The 17,962-nt window shown below is 38.3% G+C and overlaps 1 protein-coding gene across 5 annotated transcripts in view; it reads right to left on the reverse strand.

The window, feature by feature from the left end:
* The window catches only part of GAREM1 (GRB2 associated regulator of MAPK1 subtype 1), a 211,630-nt gene that overhangs the window by 133,945 nt on the left and 59,723 nt on the right, over positions 1-17,962 (reverse strand). For 2 of the 5 annotated variants that reach the window (XM_036822953.1, XM_036822952.1), the window contains exon 2: positions 10,921-11,061. The exons of 1 other annotated variant lie outside the window; for it this stretch is intronic. In XM_036822953.1, the coding sequence (XP_036678848.1) occupies positions 10,921-11,061 (141 nt within the window). Of the gene's footprint in view, positions 1-9,652; positions 9,860-10,920; positions 11,062-17,962 lie in introns of those variants that run through there. 2 more of the 5 variants (XM_036822956.1, XM_036822955.1) reach the window with 2 other exon arrangements.

The raw sequence follows: 17,962 nt of genomic DNA on the forward strand, positions 1-17,962 counted from the left end.
TGAGGGGAGGTGGTGTATGAGATAGGATCTCATAGCTGGGGGGTGACTGATGTGTGAGCCATCCAAGGACTAGAAACAGCACAGAGTGAGGCAGGGTGGGTGGGGCCCATCTGGGGAACAACAAACAGGCCAGTGGGGCTGGCGCCCAGAGGGGTGTGTACCGGAGAGCATGCTCTTAGAGTTGAATGGGTGTCAGCCCTCAGAAGGGCCCTGATTAGACGACAGTCTGCACCCACCTGGAAGACACCTCTGACACGTCCCGGCTGGTGGTGAAATAACAGCTCTAGTTGAGAAAAAATAACCTGACTGATGGGGGCTGGAAAGGAGGCACTCGGGTCTTCAGAGACCCAGTGAAAGCAGGTTGGAAAGGGGAAGCAGCTTTGGCAGGGACAGTGGGGATGGCATCAATAAGACTTGGCACACAATTACTTTCAGGGGCAAAGAGGAAAGGGCATGAGGTGATGGAGGGCTGAAATTCCCTCCCTGGGTGACTGGCTTCATTACTACAAGTAAGAAAGCTGGGGTGATGAAATGGTGTGAAGGGCTGTATGGAAAGACACAGCTGCCACTGGGTATTAAGCTCATGGGATGCAAATGACACGAGGGGAGACATGGACTATTTCAAACACTGATGCGCCCTCTGCATTTCATTTACCTACAACGATTTTTAACATCTAGAAGATAAAAGCTTTGTGTTTATTGCTGGTCTCACACTCACTCACTGGCTTGACTCACTCTTAGGGACAAACCCCATGATGTTCTGTAAACCAGTCCTAACAGGTTGGAGGCCTTGGTAATGTATACCTTCCAGAAAAGCACACATGCGAGTGTCTGAATCATCTATCCTCTTGCCCTAAATGTCAGAAAAGTTCGCATGGTACACGTGGTCTGTCATTTTCCTGTGGACAAGTCCTCCTGACAACTACCCCGCTGGGTAAGCGGTTTAACAGAAGACCAGCACACCACTACCCTGGAGGGTGAGTCATAAAGGTAAGTGATTCCAATTCTAAGAAATGGAGGGAAGTGACTTCAGGAAGACTTACCGGCATTGCGATCAGTTTTGGAACATAGACGTCTGTTTTCCGCAAAGAAAAAAAAACTCAAAGCAATCTCTAAAAGCTGAAAGGGAACATTTTAAAAGGTCACACTACCTCTCGTAGGTACAAATCCAACATGGAAATCAAATTATGAAGTGAGACGAACCCATCCCCACCCATGTTATAAACACCCCATTAACAGTGTGGTTACAGGCAGCTTGTTCAAACTTTCCACCTGATGTTAATCACATTATCTCATAGGTTAAATTAGACTCAAGCTGGAGTTATCCCTTTCAAGTACCAACTTTCCATTCAGTACTGACAGAGAAGTAGAAAAAAAAATTAGAAAACAACAGCCTTGGAGTTTTGAACCCCAAACACCATCCCTGTTTTCGTACCAGAGTTTTTGTTTTATGTTTTGGATCCTAGAGTTTCTGTTGTAGATGCAGTGTGTGATTTTCAGGGATTCTGAGAGTAAACAGGCCAAAATGTGAAAACAGCAATCGAGGGATTCTCAAATTTTTATGAACGTTGTTTTACCAGCATTTATAGATCAAGAAAAGCCACACAGGTGCAGTGGTTAAGAATCGGCCTGCCAAGGCAGGGGACACGGGTTCGAGCCCTGGTCCAGGAAGATCCCACATGCCGTGGAGCAACTAAGCCCATGCGCCACAACTACTGAGCCTGCGCTCTAGAGCCCACGTGCCGCAACTACTGAAGCCCGCGCGCCTAGAGCCCGTGATCCACAACAAGAGAAGCCACTGCAATAAGCCCGCGCACCGCAACAAAGAGTAGCCCCCGCTCGCCACAACTAGAGAAAGCCTGCGTGGAGCAACGAAGACCCAACACAGACATACATACATACATAAAATTTTTTAAATGTTTAAAGAAAAGAAAAGCCACAGTGTGACACCAAATAACTTTCCCTGTATTTACTCATATTCCCCCTTTTCCATTTCTCCCATAAAGCTCTTATTTTAAGGAGAAACTAATAAAAAAGAATTTCCTTTCTTTCCAAATCATACACACACACACCTCCTTCCCTCTTTATACTTAAATCACTACCACCAACTGGGTCAGCCCCTGGGAACCGGCCAGGCTGGGAGCAATCAAGTCTCCATAGGTAGCTGCTAAGCTGGGATGGTTGCACCATGTGGTGAAAACAGAATCATTTCTTTCCGAGTTCACCTTTCACTGGGCTATTTCCACACTTGACACTGGAACAGAACAACTTACTAAGACTATAAGTAGGACTCAAGGATTGAGGCAGAAGTGGTTTTGGTAAGAATACGACTGAAGAGTTATACACGACAAGTAACTTTGCTGTTGGTTGCCGTCAGAGAGTCGATTTTTTTCCTTATTACAAAAATTTTCAAAACATACAGAAAATGAATACTGTACCATCTACCCTTCACCTAGACTGAACAACTTTAACAGCCCGCCCAATATTTGTCTATGTTGATCTGTTTGTTTTTGAAGTATTTTATAAATGATAATCATATTCCCCTCCCCTAAATAATTCAGTTATGTCTCTAAAAAATAAGGATGTTTTCCTTCAAAACTGTAATACTAGTATCATACCTAACAATACTTAACAAAATCAAGATAATTCCCTAGAATCATCTCATCATGAATATCATTCATATTCAAATTTCCTTGGGGGTATTATACTTGAGCATTTAGAAGTGAAACTAGAAATCTATACCAAAGGCTGGCGACAGTCCTCCAGTCATTCTTCCATCAAAGGTAGATGCTTACATAAGTTCTTTACCTTTGTTTTGAGTTTAAACATCTGGGTGAATACCCAAATGTGAAAGATACAATTCACCCGACCTCTGACCACAAACACTACGTTACAGTAGCTACACCAACTACATCATGAAACAAAGAAGTAGAGAGGGAGAGGGTAACAACGCCCCTGGTGGAAATCAATGGCAGAGACAATTTCCCAGACACCAGGCTATTACGTTACTTAATTAGTTTCCCCCCTTGTCTCTTCTGAGTCATCCCCCCGGCTGAGAAAGATGCTTCCGACTCCATTATTCTTAAAAAATGAATATTAGAAGCCTTTCACTCCTATGTCCTCTCCCTTAGCTTTTCTTTACTACACTGACACACACAGTTGATCTGTGTTGCTGTCTCACCTTCCACTCATTTTTAATCCCCTGGTGAAGTCTAATTTTCCTGCCATTTATTCACCGAGTCTGTCCTTTTGAATATCACCAATTTCCTCAGTTGCACTTAAAAGACCTTCTCCCCCGGCCTCCAGACTTGGATAGGAAGGCCCCCAGGTTCCCACAGCATCCTCTCGATCTCCCACAGGCTCTCCTGGAAGCTCTTCTGTCTTTGCTCCTTCCTGTAATTTACTTAGAAATGGGAATGTCACCTGTACGCAGATGACTTATGAATCTGGAAAAGGTCAAGAGAAATATATGTTTCCTTAGTTTTCCCCTAGAGTCAGATTACAAGTGGGGAGCTGTGCGTGAAAGGAAAGAAAAGCAAAAGCTTTACTCAATTCACCAGCAAATTCTAATAGATCTCTCTTCTCTGTGATGGTTAGAATGTCTTCCTTGTGCGAAGTGCCTTCTAGCACTTTCCAGAGAATTGTGGTGAGGGAATCAGGTTCTGGAGCTGCATATCCTGGGTTCAAATCACACCTATTAGCTGTGTAATATTACAAGATCCTTAACATCTTTGAACCTCGGTTTGCACTTGTGCACAAATTCAGATAATAACAGAACCTGCCTCATGAGTTTGTTGTGAAAGCTACATGAAGAAGTACAAGTAAAATGCTGAGTTAACAAGAGAATACTAAGCACTACATAAATCTGAGTTATTGCTATCTGTGACCTAAAGATTCAATTATGAAAAATGGTTATTTCTTAGATAGCTAATATTTATTACTGGCAAAACTGGTTGGGATAATGTTCCTTGGCATACTATATTGGTCCTGAGGACTTTTTAAAAGACCATTTGGTTACTTTCCATTTTATCACATAAGCTTTATCCCATGTAATAGAGAAAGTACACAAGATGTTCTACAAAAGTAGTTACTTTTGTAAACAGATGATTCACGCTAATTAAACTCACAACCCAGGAGAATAAAATTAGCTTGTTTCGACATTTCCTTTTGTTCAGTAATTACAATTCAAGGTTATGTTAGAATACCACATTACTATAATTTTGCCCGAGAGACAGACACTGCACATCCTACATTTTTAAAAACAGGTACTGCTGATATAAATGCAGGTGCTTGCTGAGAAGGGCCTTGCAGATTTCATAAGCAAGTCTAACCAACCTTGGGCTCCACTGTTACCTATTTCTGTACATACTGTAGCTAGGAGGGCAGTACTGAGATCATTTTAGCTTGTTAAAGATTCACCAGATTTGCAGGAGGATGAGAATTTAAAAATAGAAGCCAAACGTGGCTGGAGTTTATCTCAGATGCTTATATTCAAGTAGCAATCTGTTCGCTGATGATGACACCATGCACGCCGTCAAACGATTTAAATTTTCCTAAACCCGGTCGGAATTCCACTACTTCCCCAAGTGGTGGATCACGGGTACAGGCACCTCTCATTCTGATTCATTTGATTTCTCAGAGCTGTGTCTCTAGAGAGAGCTTTTTCTGGTTTTCACGACAGAGGTGATAACGAGGAGGTAACATTATTTAGTACTCATCTCGTGATGGGGACAGTGTTGAGTCAGTTACACAAGTTAGATCTCAGAGAATCTTCACGACATTTTCTAAGGTAAAACTTCATTTTATAGGTTGGAAACTTGGAGCTTAAAAGGGCAAATAAAATTCCAGAGGCAATGGCGTATCCAGCTTTTTGTGGAGCCTGAAGTTTATATTAGTTTTAAAGGACAAAATGTCAAATTGTGAATAGCAAATTAGGTTTAAGGCCCTAGAAGGGTTCAGCATAAACCCTGAGACACATGCTTTAGTGTAAGTGATATGCGCGAGCTTGACCGCTCTGAGCTGCAGAGACACAAGGAATTTGATGAACAGAAACGTGAATTGTAAAATGGAAATCGTTCATCTTCACAAACTGTTGGCTATAATTAAGTTGCACTAGGTTCCCTTTTCTAATTTTTAAAAATAGATTTTGTTTGTTTGTTTGTTTAACAAGTCAGGAAGCGTGCAGGGTGAGTTAGCAGTGTCTGATGGAGTGCCAGGCAGGAATTTAGATGGTCTGAGTACACAGAATGCAGAAAAATTCCAAATTCTGTGTTGTACATTCCTTAGGAAATCTTTGCCCTTTCGGTAGCACCAAGAAGTTAGAGTTTAGATAAAACTGATCTATGATACCTTTTGACTAAAAGTTGTCTGAAAGCTGCATTTTTCTAAACACTATGCCAATTCTTCTTGAGTGGTTTCCCTGCTGTTAGCAAAATATGTGATGCTGATGCTGACTGAACACATTCTCTCTCTCGGAATCACTTGTTTGTTAAACCAAGAAAATTCCTTTTATCCCAAATAAAAAACTTATTTTGTCAGAATGAGTGAAGTCTTTATTTTTTTTCTCAAAGCACATCTGGTAATTTCAGAATTCAGAGTAAGGCGATTCTTATTACCACCACATCAGAGTATAATTCTGATAAGGACTTCAAGTCATATTTCTCTTTTCTGAAAATTTTATGAAATTATTTCTTTTCACATGAGGAATTTCATGAAAATCTCTGATAAAAAATATGGGAAAGGCACTCTGAATTGTGATTTTCTAAAAATGCTGAGTTTCGCAACTTTCCAGAATATATGTGAACACAGCTGTGTACGACTGCCTAGGCCGTGCACTGCACAACTCCAAGAGGCACCATTTACAGAGACCACAAAGTAAGGAGCGTTGCCTGGAATAGGACAGTGCAGTGGCCCTGATGAAAACGGTACACTAACTGAGAAGAATGGTTGCTACCTATACCAGAAAATAAGGAAAAGGGGGCATGTCATAAAGATAGATGGGCCAGCTTGTACCCAAATGGCAAAATATGAGACAATTTGAGCCTCAAAATAAACAAGGACAGGAAGATATTTCGACCCCCTTCCTGAAGGAAGAATCCATAATTTCATGCTGATAATAAAAGGTAACTAACTGAACAATGGGAGGGAAGGAACAGCTCTTCCTTACAGTAGAATGACAACACATATAAGAAGGAATGATGGAGTTAAGTTAGAAATGCACTGTTTTGCCACCTTCAAAGTAAAAATTGAATCAGACAGGAAATATCAATAGCTGCTCAACAAAAGAAGGGGGGGAGTTAGAGAAGGAATAAGATACCTACAGAATCTCAAAGAACCTTCTTTCAAATTTCCCAGTAACACAAAGCATGGTAATTATACAGCAGAGAAATCAGACAACACCTTAACCAAATGATCAACATCAATGTCACCAATAAGGGGCAAAGGGACATCCCGTGTCTCTAGATGTGATTCCCTGAGGAGGACACAACCAGCCCAAAGTGCATAATCTCGATCTAATCATGAACAGCCTGGGGAACCCAAATTGAGGGCTACTCTATAAAACAACTTGCCTATATTCTTCAAAAATGTCATAGGGACTTCCCTTGTGGTGCAGTGGTTAAGAATCCGTCTGCCAATGCAGGGGACACGGGTTCGAGCCCTGGTCCGGAAGATCCCACATGCTGCAGAGCAACTAAGCCCGTGTGCCACAACTACTGAGCATGAGCTCTAGAGCCCGCGAGCCACAACCACTGAGCCCGTGTGTCACAACTACTGAAGCCCGCGCACCTAGAGCCTGTGCTCCACAAGAGAAGCCACCACAATGAGAAGCCCGCGTGCCACGACGAAGAGTAGCCCCCACTCGCTGCAACTAGAGAAAGCCCACGCGCAGCAATGAAGACCCAATGCAGCCAAAAAAAAAAAAAGTCATAAAACACATAAGGAAGGAAGGATAAGGGGAAGGATAAGGAACTTTCCCAGATTAAAGGAGACTAAAGAGACATGATAGGGAAATACAATAAGGGGTCCCAGACTAGATGCTGTCCTAGAGGGAAAAAATATTATTGGGATAAGTGACAAAACTGGAACATGGACCGTAGATTAGATAAAAGTATTAAATGTCCTGAATTTGCTAACAGTACTGTGGTTACATAAGAAGATATCCTTGTTCTTAAGAAATACATAATGAAGTCTAAGGGGGATGTGTGCTCTCTGCTCTCCAATGATTCGGGATAAATAAATAATATGGGCGTGTGTGTGTGTGTGTGTGTGTGTGCAGAGAAAGAGATGGAGAAAAAGAATACAACAAACATGGCAAATGATGGTAAAAATGGGTAAATAGTATAAAGGAATATATCATACGATTGCAGCCTCAAAGTAAAAAGTTTAAAACAACAACAAAAAAACCCAGCAGCCAAAACAACATTGAGGGGATCAGTATTCAGACTGCTTTAATGAGCAGAAAAGTAATTCAACTTGTAATCTGTACTTCAAAATAAACAGTTAAATCTTTAGAAACATTTTACTGCTATCATTAGCATAATCACCACCATTAACACTATGGAGCACCTGGAATTAGTAAGCGCTCAGAAAGGTGCTTCACTTGCATTACCTCGTTAAATCTTCACAACTAGCTGAAGAGAAAGGCACTATAGTTATCCCCACTTTACAGATGAGGAAACTAAGATTCAGAGAGGTTTAGTAACTTGCCCAAATACAGACAGTAAGTGGCAGAACCAGGAATCCAACTAGGCTGATTACAAACCTGGTAGATTTTATTACTATGTTAAACATATTTAATTATTATTTATTAATTTTCCTCAAAGAATGAGTGATGACTCTTAACCTAAATGAAATTACAACAAATTAGTACAACATGCATGAATGAGGGTTTCTTCTACGAATTAAAATTAGAACACTAATAAACCAGAGACATAAACGATATTTTTAGTCTCCACAATTTACTTTATACTCTCTTTCTTCCAAAGGCTGGACCTGATAATAAATTCTTTGAAATAAAATATCCCCTAGGATGCTCTTTGACATAATCTTATCAAATGTCTCATAAACCATTGGTTGCTTGCTATGGACTGAATGTTTACATCCTCCCAAAATCAGATGCTGAAGCCTAAATCCCCAATGTAATGGAATTTGGAGGTGCGGCCTTCAGGAAATAATTAGGTCATGAGGGTGGAGTCCTCATGAATGATATTAGTGCCCTTATAAGAACAGACTTGAGAAGGATGATTGTTCTCTCTCTCTCTCTCTCTAACTTGTGAGGACACAGCAAGAAAATGACCACCTGCAAACCAGAAAATTGGGTTCTCACCAGACACCGGATCTACTGGCACCTTGATCTTGGACTTCTCAAGAAATAAATTTCTTTTGTTTATGATCTATCCAGTCTATGGTATCTTGTTATAGCAGCTTGAACTGACTAAGACAGTTCTATTTCAAGTTTTTCTTCCTTTAATATATTTTCTTTCTTTTCATGTAAAGTGGTATAGTCTTAGTGTTCATGTTTCCTTTTAGTCTTGGGACCTCAATTTTACTTTAAAAAAAAAAGTATCATTTGCAATACACGGCCTGGGGTTTCCCAATTAAGTGTACTATCATTCTCCCTGCAGATAAAGAGTAAGCTGTTGAACATACCATATCTTTTATCCCGGTGGAAGGTGAATGTCTATTTAAAAAAATGTTCAGAACAATAAAACATTTGCAAATATTTGCAGGTGTTTAGGGAAATCTTATCATCTGGCACTGTGAATGCCCATTCCAGAATAAAGGATTCCCAGCCTTGGCTGCATAATTTAACTACATACAAGAGGAGCTATTAAAATCCTAATGCTCAGCCCACACTCAAAACCAATTACCAGAACCTTGGACATGGGAACTGGGCATCAGTCATTTTGAAAGCTCCCCAGGTGATTCCAATGTACAGCCAAGTTTGAGATCCCTAGGTGAAGCATCTGCAGCCATAAAGAACTGTATCTTTTGTGTACAGATCCTAAGGACCCACAAAGGTTTTTAGAATTGGTCTCACTTGTTAAGGAAGTGTACAGTGCAGCTGGCAAGTGAAGATGTGTGTGCTTGTAGGAAAAGGTAACTGAACGAAGCCTGAGGACGTGTGTTAAATGAATGTGATACACGGTAAGTACATCGAAGACCATATGGCGACAGTCAGGGGTACATGCACCCTCCTGACGCAATGACAGGCTCTGATAAAAGCATGGCCAAGGAAGGCAACTCCGGCCAGGGAATGGTGTAAATGGAAAAGTACTCAGGATATCCAGGACACAGTGAGGTGACTAATCTAGCTAGAGTGGAAGGCTCACTCTTCAGAGTAGAAAAGGTAAGTTTGAAGAAATGCACTAGAACCAGCCCCTATGAGGGCTTTGAGCAGTAAGTCAAAGAGACTGGTGGCATACGGAGTCTCCAAAGAGATCTGAGTAACTGATCAAATGACAGCATGCATTTGGGACGAACGACGTCACGGAGCAACGGGTTTGGGGGAAAGACTAAAACTCAATCTACTAAAAGAAGAACACAGCAGATTAGGTAAAATCATACATTTGAATCACAATCTTACACCTTCCTTCTCGGTTTTCCACAAGGGACAGAATTTGGGTTCTGCTAAAACTAGCATGGATCTCACCTGCTGTGGGACCACTGGCAGGAGAGACTGGGCAGGTGGAGGGTCTGTCTCATTCTCTGCCCCTTTGGCCTGGCTCCCAATCTCACAGTCGTTAATACTTTCTGTAGCTATATGTTCCTCCTTTTTCTATGAAGTCTACTCCTACAGCTGGGCAAGAGAATTCCAGGACAGGGTTTCAGGCAAGAGAAATTCTTTCTTATAATTTTTCTGGAATAAGAAGGATTTTGAGAAGTTTAGTGATCTCTAGGTCATATCTAGCAATGAAGACTCCTAGGAATAAAAGGGGGACCAAACCATTCATTCATCCAAAAAATATTTACTGAACACATACCCTTTGCTTGCTGTTCTAGACAGTGGGGATAGAGCAAGGTCTCTTTTCCAAACAGACAACTCTCTGGGCAATGTAGAGGAGTCACTCAAAAACAGGATGGCAGTCTAGGGCTATACAATTTATAGCTAATCCATTACAGTGTCCTGCTAGAGACTTTTGAAAAATTAACAACAGTAGAGAAAAAGTCAAGATCCTTCACATAATGAACTATAAGCACCAGAAGAAAGTATAGGAAATATATATACATAACGTTTTTTAAAAACTGCATTTGTAAGCCACCACTATTGAAAGTGGATTCAAGCTACTAGATGTATCATAAACTCCTAGAACAGTGCTGGTACTTAGAAAGCCCTTAATAAAAATTAGTTAGATGACATTGTTACACTGAATGGAGTTCCAACTGAGGCAAGAAGGTAGCTATTATCCTGATTTAACTAAGCAGTGAGGTCACCTCTGCTGCCTGTATTCTAAACGCTTCCTTGCAAAGAGGGACATGTTCAGGTATCTGACCTTTCAATCCAATGCTTTTAAAACCAGACCACAATGCTTGTTTGTGAAATGGTATCTTGTGAAACCATGACATCACAAATCGTGCTCAGGTTTATTCAGAGATACTGGTGTTCAGAGGCTGGCTACGCATATGGACTGTCACTCCAGAGATGATCTTTGTGTTTGTACCAATTTCATTTTATAAATATCTAATAAGAATCTGTGCTTAAGAATCAACGCTTAACTACATGCATTACTTAGAAATGTCTATGACAAAATGAATCTGAGCTTTCACTGATAAAATAACCAAAGTGTTTCGTTCATCTTTTTCTAAGTCATTATACCCTCTAGTTTATAGACAATTCCTATTTTCTCATTGTGGAGGAGAAAATTAGCATATTCAAGTACCCTTCATTAGCTGTTTCTTGTCTCTTGAAAGGAGCTTTACCTGCATAATGTACCGGAATCTCTATCTTTGGCCCAATGACATAGTGCCCCTCCTCCAAGCTATGGGCAGTGATGGTGGTCCACTGACGGCACGAATGAATCAGAAGGTAGTCATTTTCCCGCAGCCCTTCTATGCATTCTCCTAGAAAATAAATTTTATATAAGAAACTTAGAATTAGCATCTGTTTACTCCATTCTCTGCAATAAAATTTCATTAGTTAAAACTTCACTAATGGAGAAGTTGATAGTTCATTCCAAGATGAGATAAAGTTCACTTTTGAGTTACCAATAAAAAAAGGCATTTCATACCAAGTTGACAACTGTACACAGGGTTCCATAAAAATGTTTCCCACTTATTTGCAAAGAGATTTTCAAATACCTCATTCTATCTTAATGATTATATTTCAATGATAATAAAACAAACATTAAGTGCCAACAGTACATTGGACACTAATTAAATGCTTTGCATATATTATTTCAATGTAATACAGTAACATTATGAGGTAGGTATTGTTCCTTCTTCACAGGTAAGAAAAATTAAGGTTCAGAATGTTAACTGTAGTCTAAGCTCACAGATTTAATAAGCAGAAAAGTGCGGATTCAGGACTATGTCAGAAGGATTCCAAAGCTATGTTCTTTTTTGGCCATGCCTTGCAGCTTGCGGGATCCTAGTTCCCCAACCAGGGATGGAACCTGGGTCCTCGGCAGTGAAAGTGCAGAGTCCCAACCACTGGACTGCCCGGGAATTCCCCCAAAGGTTATGCTCTTAATCACTACAACATAACTACCAAAAATAAATAATAAATTTATCTCTCTGTTGAAACAGTACTTGAGATTAAATGCCTATATCTCCTTTCAAATTTTATATGTTTTAGTATGGTCCTGGTACAAAAATGGACACATAGATCAATGGAACAGAATAGAAAGCCCAGAAATAAACCCATGCACTTATGGTCAATTAATCTACAACAAAGGAGGCAAGAATATACAATACAGAAAAGACAGTCTCTACAACAAGTGTCGCTGGGAAAACTGGACAGCTACATGTAAAAGAATAAAATTAGAACATTCTCTAACACCATATACGAAAACAAACTCAAAATGGATTAGAGACCTAAATGTAAGACCGTATACTCTCAAACTCCTAGAGAAAAACATAGGCAGAATACTTTTGACATAAATTGCAGCAATATTTTTTTGGATCCGTTTCCTAGACTAATGGAAATAAAAGCAAAAATAAACAAATGGGACCTAATCAAACTCAAAAGCTTTTACACAGCAAAGGAAGCCTTAAAGAAAACGAAAAGACAACCTACAGAATAGGAAAAAATATTCACAAAAAATGTGACTGACAAGGGATTAATTTCAAAAATATACAAACAGCTCACACAGCTCAACATCAAAAAAACAAACAACCCAATCAAAAAATGGGCGGAAGATCAAAATAGACATTTCTCCAAAGAAGACGTACAGATGGCCAACAGGCACATGAAAAGATGCTCAACATCACTAATTATTAGAGAAATGCAAATCAAAACTACAATGAAGTATCACCTCACACCAATCAGAATGGCCATCATGAAACAGTCTACAAAATAAATGCTGGAGAGGGTGTGGAGAAAAGGGAGCCCTCCTACACCGTTGGTGGGAATGTAAATTGATACAGCCACTATGGAGAACAGTATGGAGCTTACTTTAAAAACTGAAAATAGAGTTACCATATGATCCAGCAATCCCATTCCTGGGCTTGTATCAGGAAATGATGAAAACTCTAATTTGAAAAGATACATGCACACCAATGTTCATTGCAGCACTGTTTACAACAGCCAAGACATAGAAGCAACTTAAATGTCCATTGACAGAGGAATGGATAAAGAAGATGTGGTCCATATATACAATGGAACATTACTGAGCCATAAAAAAGAATGAAATAATGCCATTTGCAGCAACATGGATGGACCTAGCGGTTATCATACTGAGTGAAGTAAGTCAGAGAAAGACAACTATTGTATGATATCACTCACACGTGGAATCTAAAAATATGATACAAATGAACTTATTTCCAAAACAGAAAGAGACTCACAGACAGAAAACAAACATGGTTACCAAAGGGGAAAGGTGAGGGGGAGGGATAAATTAGGAGTCTGCGATCAACAGATACACACTACTATATATAAAATAGAAAAACAGCACAGGGAACAATATTCAACATCTTGTAATAACCTATAACGGAAAAGAATCTGAAAAAGAATATATATGTAACTGAATACATGTAACTGTAACTACATATACATGTAATATATACATATATGTAATTGTAACTACACCTGAAACTAATACAACATTGTAAATCAACTATACTTCAATAAAAAAAAGTTATGTTTTGCCAGTTCTCTCTGGCCTCCTACCAAATTTCCCAATCAATTGAAAATAATGAAGCTTTATAGCATACACATGAAATTATTTTTTTCATTTTAATATTTTCTAAAGTAAGTTTTCAGCTTTTGAGCCAATAACAAACTATTTCAAAAGAGAAATCCATTCCCTGAAACTTAAAAATGTTCCCTTTTTTTTTCTTAGATGCTGAAATAATCCATCCCGTCAATCCTGGTTTAGTAATTTTAAATGCTAGAAAAACAAACAAACAAAAAAACAAAAAAAACAACTTGAAAAGACTAATTCCTTTATACAGAAAACAATATGCTTTCCTTATTTTTGACATTTATTATATCTCAATAATTAAAAGAATTATTATTGATTTCACTGTGTGTTCTGAAATGGCATTTATAGACTTCTCAAAAATTCTTAAAAGTGTCAGAACTTTTTCAATAAATAAAGTAGAGGAGGCTGTAACGATCAACTTGGTTACCACAGCCATAAATTTTGGGAGGACCAGGTTTCATAAAGACACCACCAGGGGATCACTGGTACTCATGAGCCCTTTGCATCCTCTCTTTGTACGTAAAATCTTTAAAAAGAAAAACAAACAGGTCATTATTTCAGGCTAATAGGAAGCTTTATATCAACATGATTGTTTGACTTAACCATAATAACTTGTAGCAGTTTTTTTTTGGTTATGATTCACCTTTAACTTGGACAAGTGGCAAAGATTGCTAGATATCCAGTAATACCTCACTCACTCCTTGTCCTCAGTAACAGTCCTCTTATATTAGCTGGGCACATGGTTGCCCAGAATACAGAATACTGTTCCCAGGCCCCATAACAAGTAGGTGTAACACAGTAACTAGGTTATAGCCAATGGGATGTAGTGCAAGTAGTATATGTAACTTCCAAGATATACATATAGATTTAAAATCTTTAATATACCAGAAAGTTAACTGATTGTAGTTTATAATTCAATGCTTTTAGTATATTCACAGAGCTGTGCAATCATCACTAGTGTTGATTTACAGAACATTTCTATCACGCCAAAAGAAACCTCAAACCCATTAACAATTATTCCCTACTCCCCACCCCAGACTTAGGCAACCACTAATCTACTTTCTGTATCTATAAATTTGCCTATTCTGAAAATTTCATATGAATGGAGGTATAAAATATTTGAGCTTTTCTGTCTGCCTTCTTTCATTTAGCATGTTTTCAAGGTTCATCTATGTTGTAGCATGCATCAGTACTTCATTTTAATGGCCAAATAATATTTGATTATATGGATATACTATGTTTTATTTGTCCAATCATCAGAGGATGGACAGTTGGACTGTTTACAATCTTGGCAGTTATTGAATACTGCTGACATGAACATCAGTATACAAGTTTTTGTATGGACATATGTTTTCATTTCTCTCAGATATATACCTGGGGTAGAACTGCTGGGTCATATGGTAACTCTATATTTAACTTTCTGAAAACTCCCTGATTTTTTTCCAAATTGGCTACACCATTTTACCTTCCCACTAGCAATGAATGAGAGTTCCAGGGACTCCACATACTCCAACACTTGCTATTATCCATCTTTTAAATTATAGGGATTTTAGTGGGTGTGAAGTGTGTCTCACTGTGGTTTTGACTTGTATTTACCTAATGATTAGTGATGTTGAGCATCTTTTCATGTGCTTGTTGGCCATTCGTGTATCTTTTTTGGAGAAATGTTTATTCAACTCCTTTGCCCAATTTTAAATTTGGTTGCTTGTCTTTAATGCCGAGTTGTAAGAGTCTTTTTTTTTTTTTTAACATTCTGGATGTAAGTTCCTCATCAGACATATGATTTGAAAATATTTTCTCACATTACATGAACTATACTTTCACTCTGTTGATAGTCTCCTTTGAACCACAAAATTTTTTAATTTTGATGAAGTCAAATTTATTTTTAATTTTGTGCTTTGCATGTCATATGTGAAAAATTTCTGCATAACCCATGCATCATGAAGATTTAAAATGTTTTATAAAACATTTTATAGTTTTCAGCTCTTATATTTAGGTTTATGATCCATTTTGAATTAACTTTTGTGCATGCTGTAAGTAGGGGTCCAACTTTGTTCTTTTTCATGTGGCTATCCAGTTGTCCAAGCACCAGTTGATAAGACTACTCTTTCTTCATTGAACTGTCTTGCCTCCCTGTCAAAAACCAATTGACCATAAATGTAAGTATTTATTTCTGGTTTCCCAATACTATTCCATTGCCCTATACATCTATCTTTATGCTAGAACCACACTGTCTTAATTATTGTAGCTCTGTAATAAGTTTTGAAATTGGGAAATGTGACTCTTCCAACTTTGTTCAAGACTGTTGTGGTTTTTCTGGGTCCCTTGCATTTCCATATGAATTTTAGGATCGGCTTACCAGTTCTTGTCTCAAAAGCTAGGATTGTGATAGGGATTGTGTTCAATCTATAGATCAATTTGGGGAGAACTGTCATCTTAATAGTATTAATGTTTCTGATCCATGAACATGGGATGTCTTCCCATTTATTTAAATCTTTATTTCAATGATGTTTTGTAGTTTTTAGTGTGCAAATCTTACACTGTTTTTGTTAAATTTATTCCTATGTATTTTATTCTTTTGACGGTATTGCAAATAGAATTATTTTAAAATTTCATTTTTGGAGTGTTCATTGCTAGTGTAGAGAAACAACTGATTTTTGCATACTGATATTATATCTTGAAATCTTGCTGAACTTGTTAGTTCTAATAGTTTCTTTTGTAGATTCCTTAGGATTTTCTATATACAAGTTCATGTCATCTGTAAATAGATATAGTTATACTTTTTCCTTTCCAACCTGGATGCCATTTTTTCCCCTCTTTTCTTGCCTAATACCTCTAGCTAGAATCTCCAGTACCACACTGAACTTAAGTGGCAACCAAGATGTATCTTTGGAGGGAATGTGTCTTTCTTTTCCCTCTTTATTCTTCCTGATGGATGAGATATGGAGGTGATTATTAGAATTGGAATGGTAGTGACCATCTCAGACCTTGAAGGGAACTTAGGGCTGAAATTGAGTGCATGACATAGCAACTGAAAAACAACAACAACAAAAAAAAAACAGGCCCCTGTCACCTTGGGAAACACCCCAACCTGAACTCTTGGTCTTTGGGTCTCTGTGACTTGCAGCCAAACTCAAGCCTAAAATGATACAGGAGTATTAGAATAAATTAAGAATTGTGGTGCCTGAATTATACAATCAAAATACGTAAACTAGTTTCAAAACAGAAAATAATTTTTGTTTTTCATCTTTAAGAAACTGATTGTATTAAAGATGCCTATCTAAGGAAGTACTGTCTAAGCCTAGCTCCTGGTTGTAAAATCTGAACAACGGCTGGTATCTAATGATTTTTTACTTCAAAACAATCCCCCAGAGTTTGCAGGAAACAGCATTCATCAATATTATGCTTTTGATAATTTCAAGCTTCCTAACTGGTTTGTGGGTACAGAGACTGTATTACTTTTACTAACTCAAGTTTACTTCATAAAGACCAGCACATTACTCAAAAATTGCTAAAAATATTGTCACACATTTAATAGAACTCTTTATTTGTACCTAATTACAGATAAGAGTTAAATGTTAACTTACATTTGGATAGTTAAATTGACGTATATTATGAGCTTTGGCTCTAAATTATCTATGACTCTAAGTCAGGGGTATGGCTCTAAATGCGGTAATATCAAGTATTCCTAATGCAGAGAGAAAAACAGTAAGTGTTCTTATATTAATGGCAAAAAGAAATCTTAAGAAAAACAGTGAAACAGCTTTCCTAGAATTTCCTCGAATTTACCATCAACAGAAGAATTTAATGTCAAGTACCTCAGTGATACCACATGCTGAGTGCCAGAGAAAGGAAAAGTCACTCCACAGCCTGTGGGTGAAGTGTCCATTTGACCATTACTAAGAATCAAGACCCAGTAACTAACCTTCAACTCCTCCCCTTGTATCTCACTTTGGCCATGAACCTGCAGCACAGAAATTCTAGTGTAACCCATGATTAAGAGGTCCCTGTTTTCTGAAAATGAGTAAGAATGTCAAAGAAAGCAACTGAAGCCCCCAGGATATTTTTATTCTTGTAAAATATTCTGATTAAGTGAAGCCAAATATCTGCTGTCATAGCATGCTGACTAATCTAAAAGTGATGTCTAGTTCTTCTATTGACTAAAAGTATCTAAAGTTTAGAAAGATGAAACAAATGCTAAGAACTATTAAATCTGCACCTGTCCTTACTTTGAGTGCACAGACATGAAACGAGGAACCCTGTCACCTCAACCAGATCATCACCTCTTCAGGCCCAACATCATTTCTATTTCTCCTCTCGTTTGCATTCCACAAGACCACCGGGTGTAGAACAGGTATATAATAAGCGCTTTCTGAATGAACAATCTTGGGTAGAAATGGGTGAGCATTCACATTAAATAAGTCTAAGTATAAATTAAGCACTAAGGTCTTATTCAATATTTAAGCCCCTCGACGAAAGCAGAGTATTTAGAAAGGCTGTTTTTTCAAGTATCTCCTACTGATCTCTTCCCGCCCTAAACAAACATCCACAAATCTACACTAAGATCCCTTCTTTAGATGAATACTCTGTTCAAAGGCCCA

This window comes from Balaenoptera musculus, chromosome 14 (genome assembly GCF_009873245.2).
Source record: "Balaenoptera musculus isolate JJ_BM4_2016_0621 chromosome 14, mBalMus1.pri.v3, whole genome shotgun sequence".
Classification (NCBI taxonomy): Eukaryota; Metazoa; Chordata; class Mammalia; order Artiodactyla; family Balaenopteridae; genus Balaenoptera; species Balaenoptera musculus.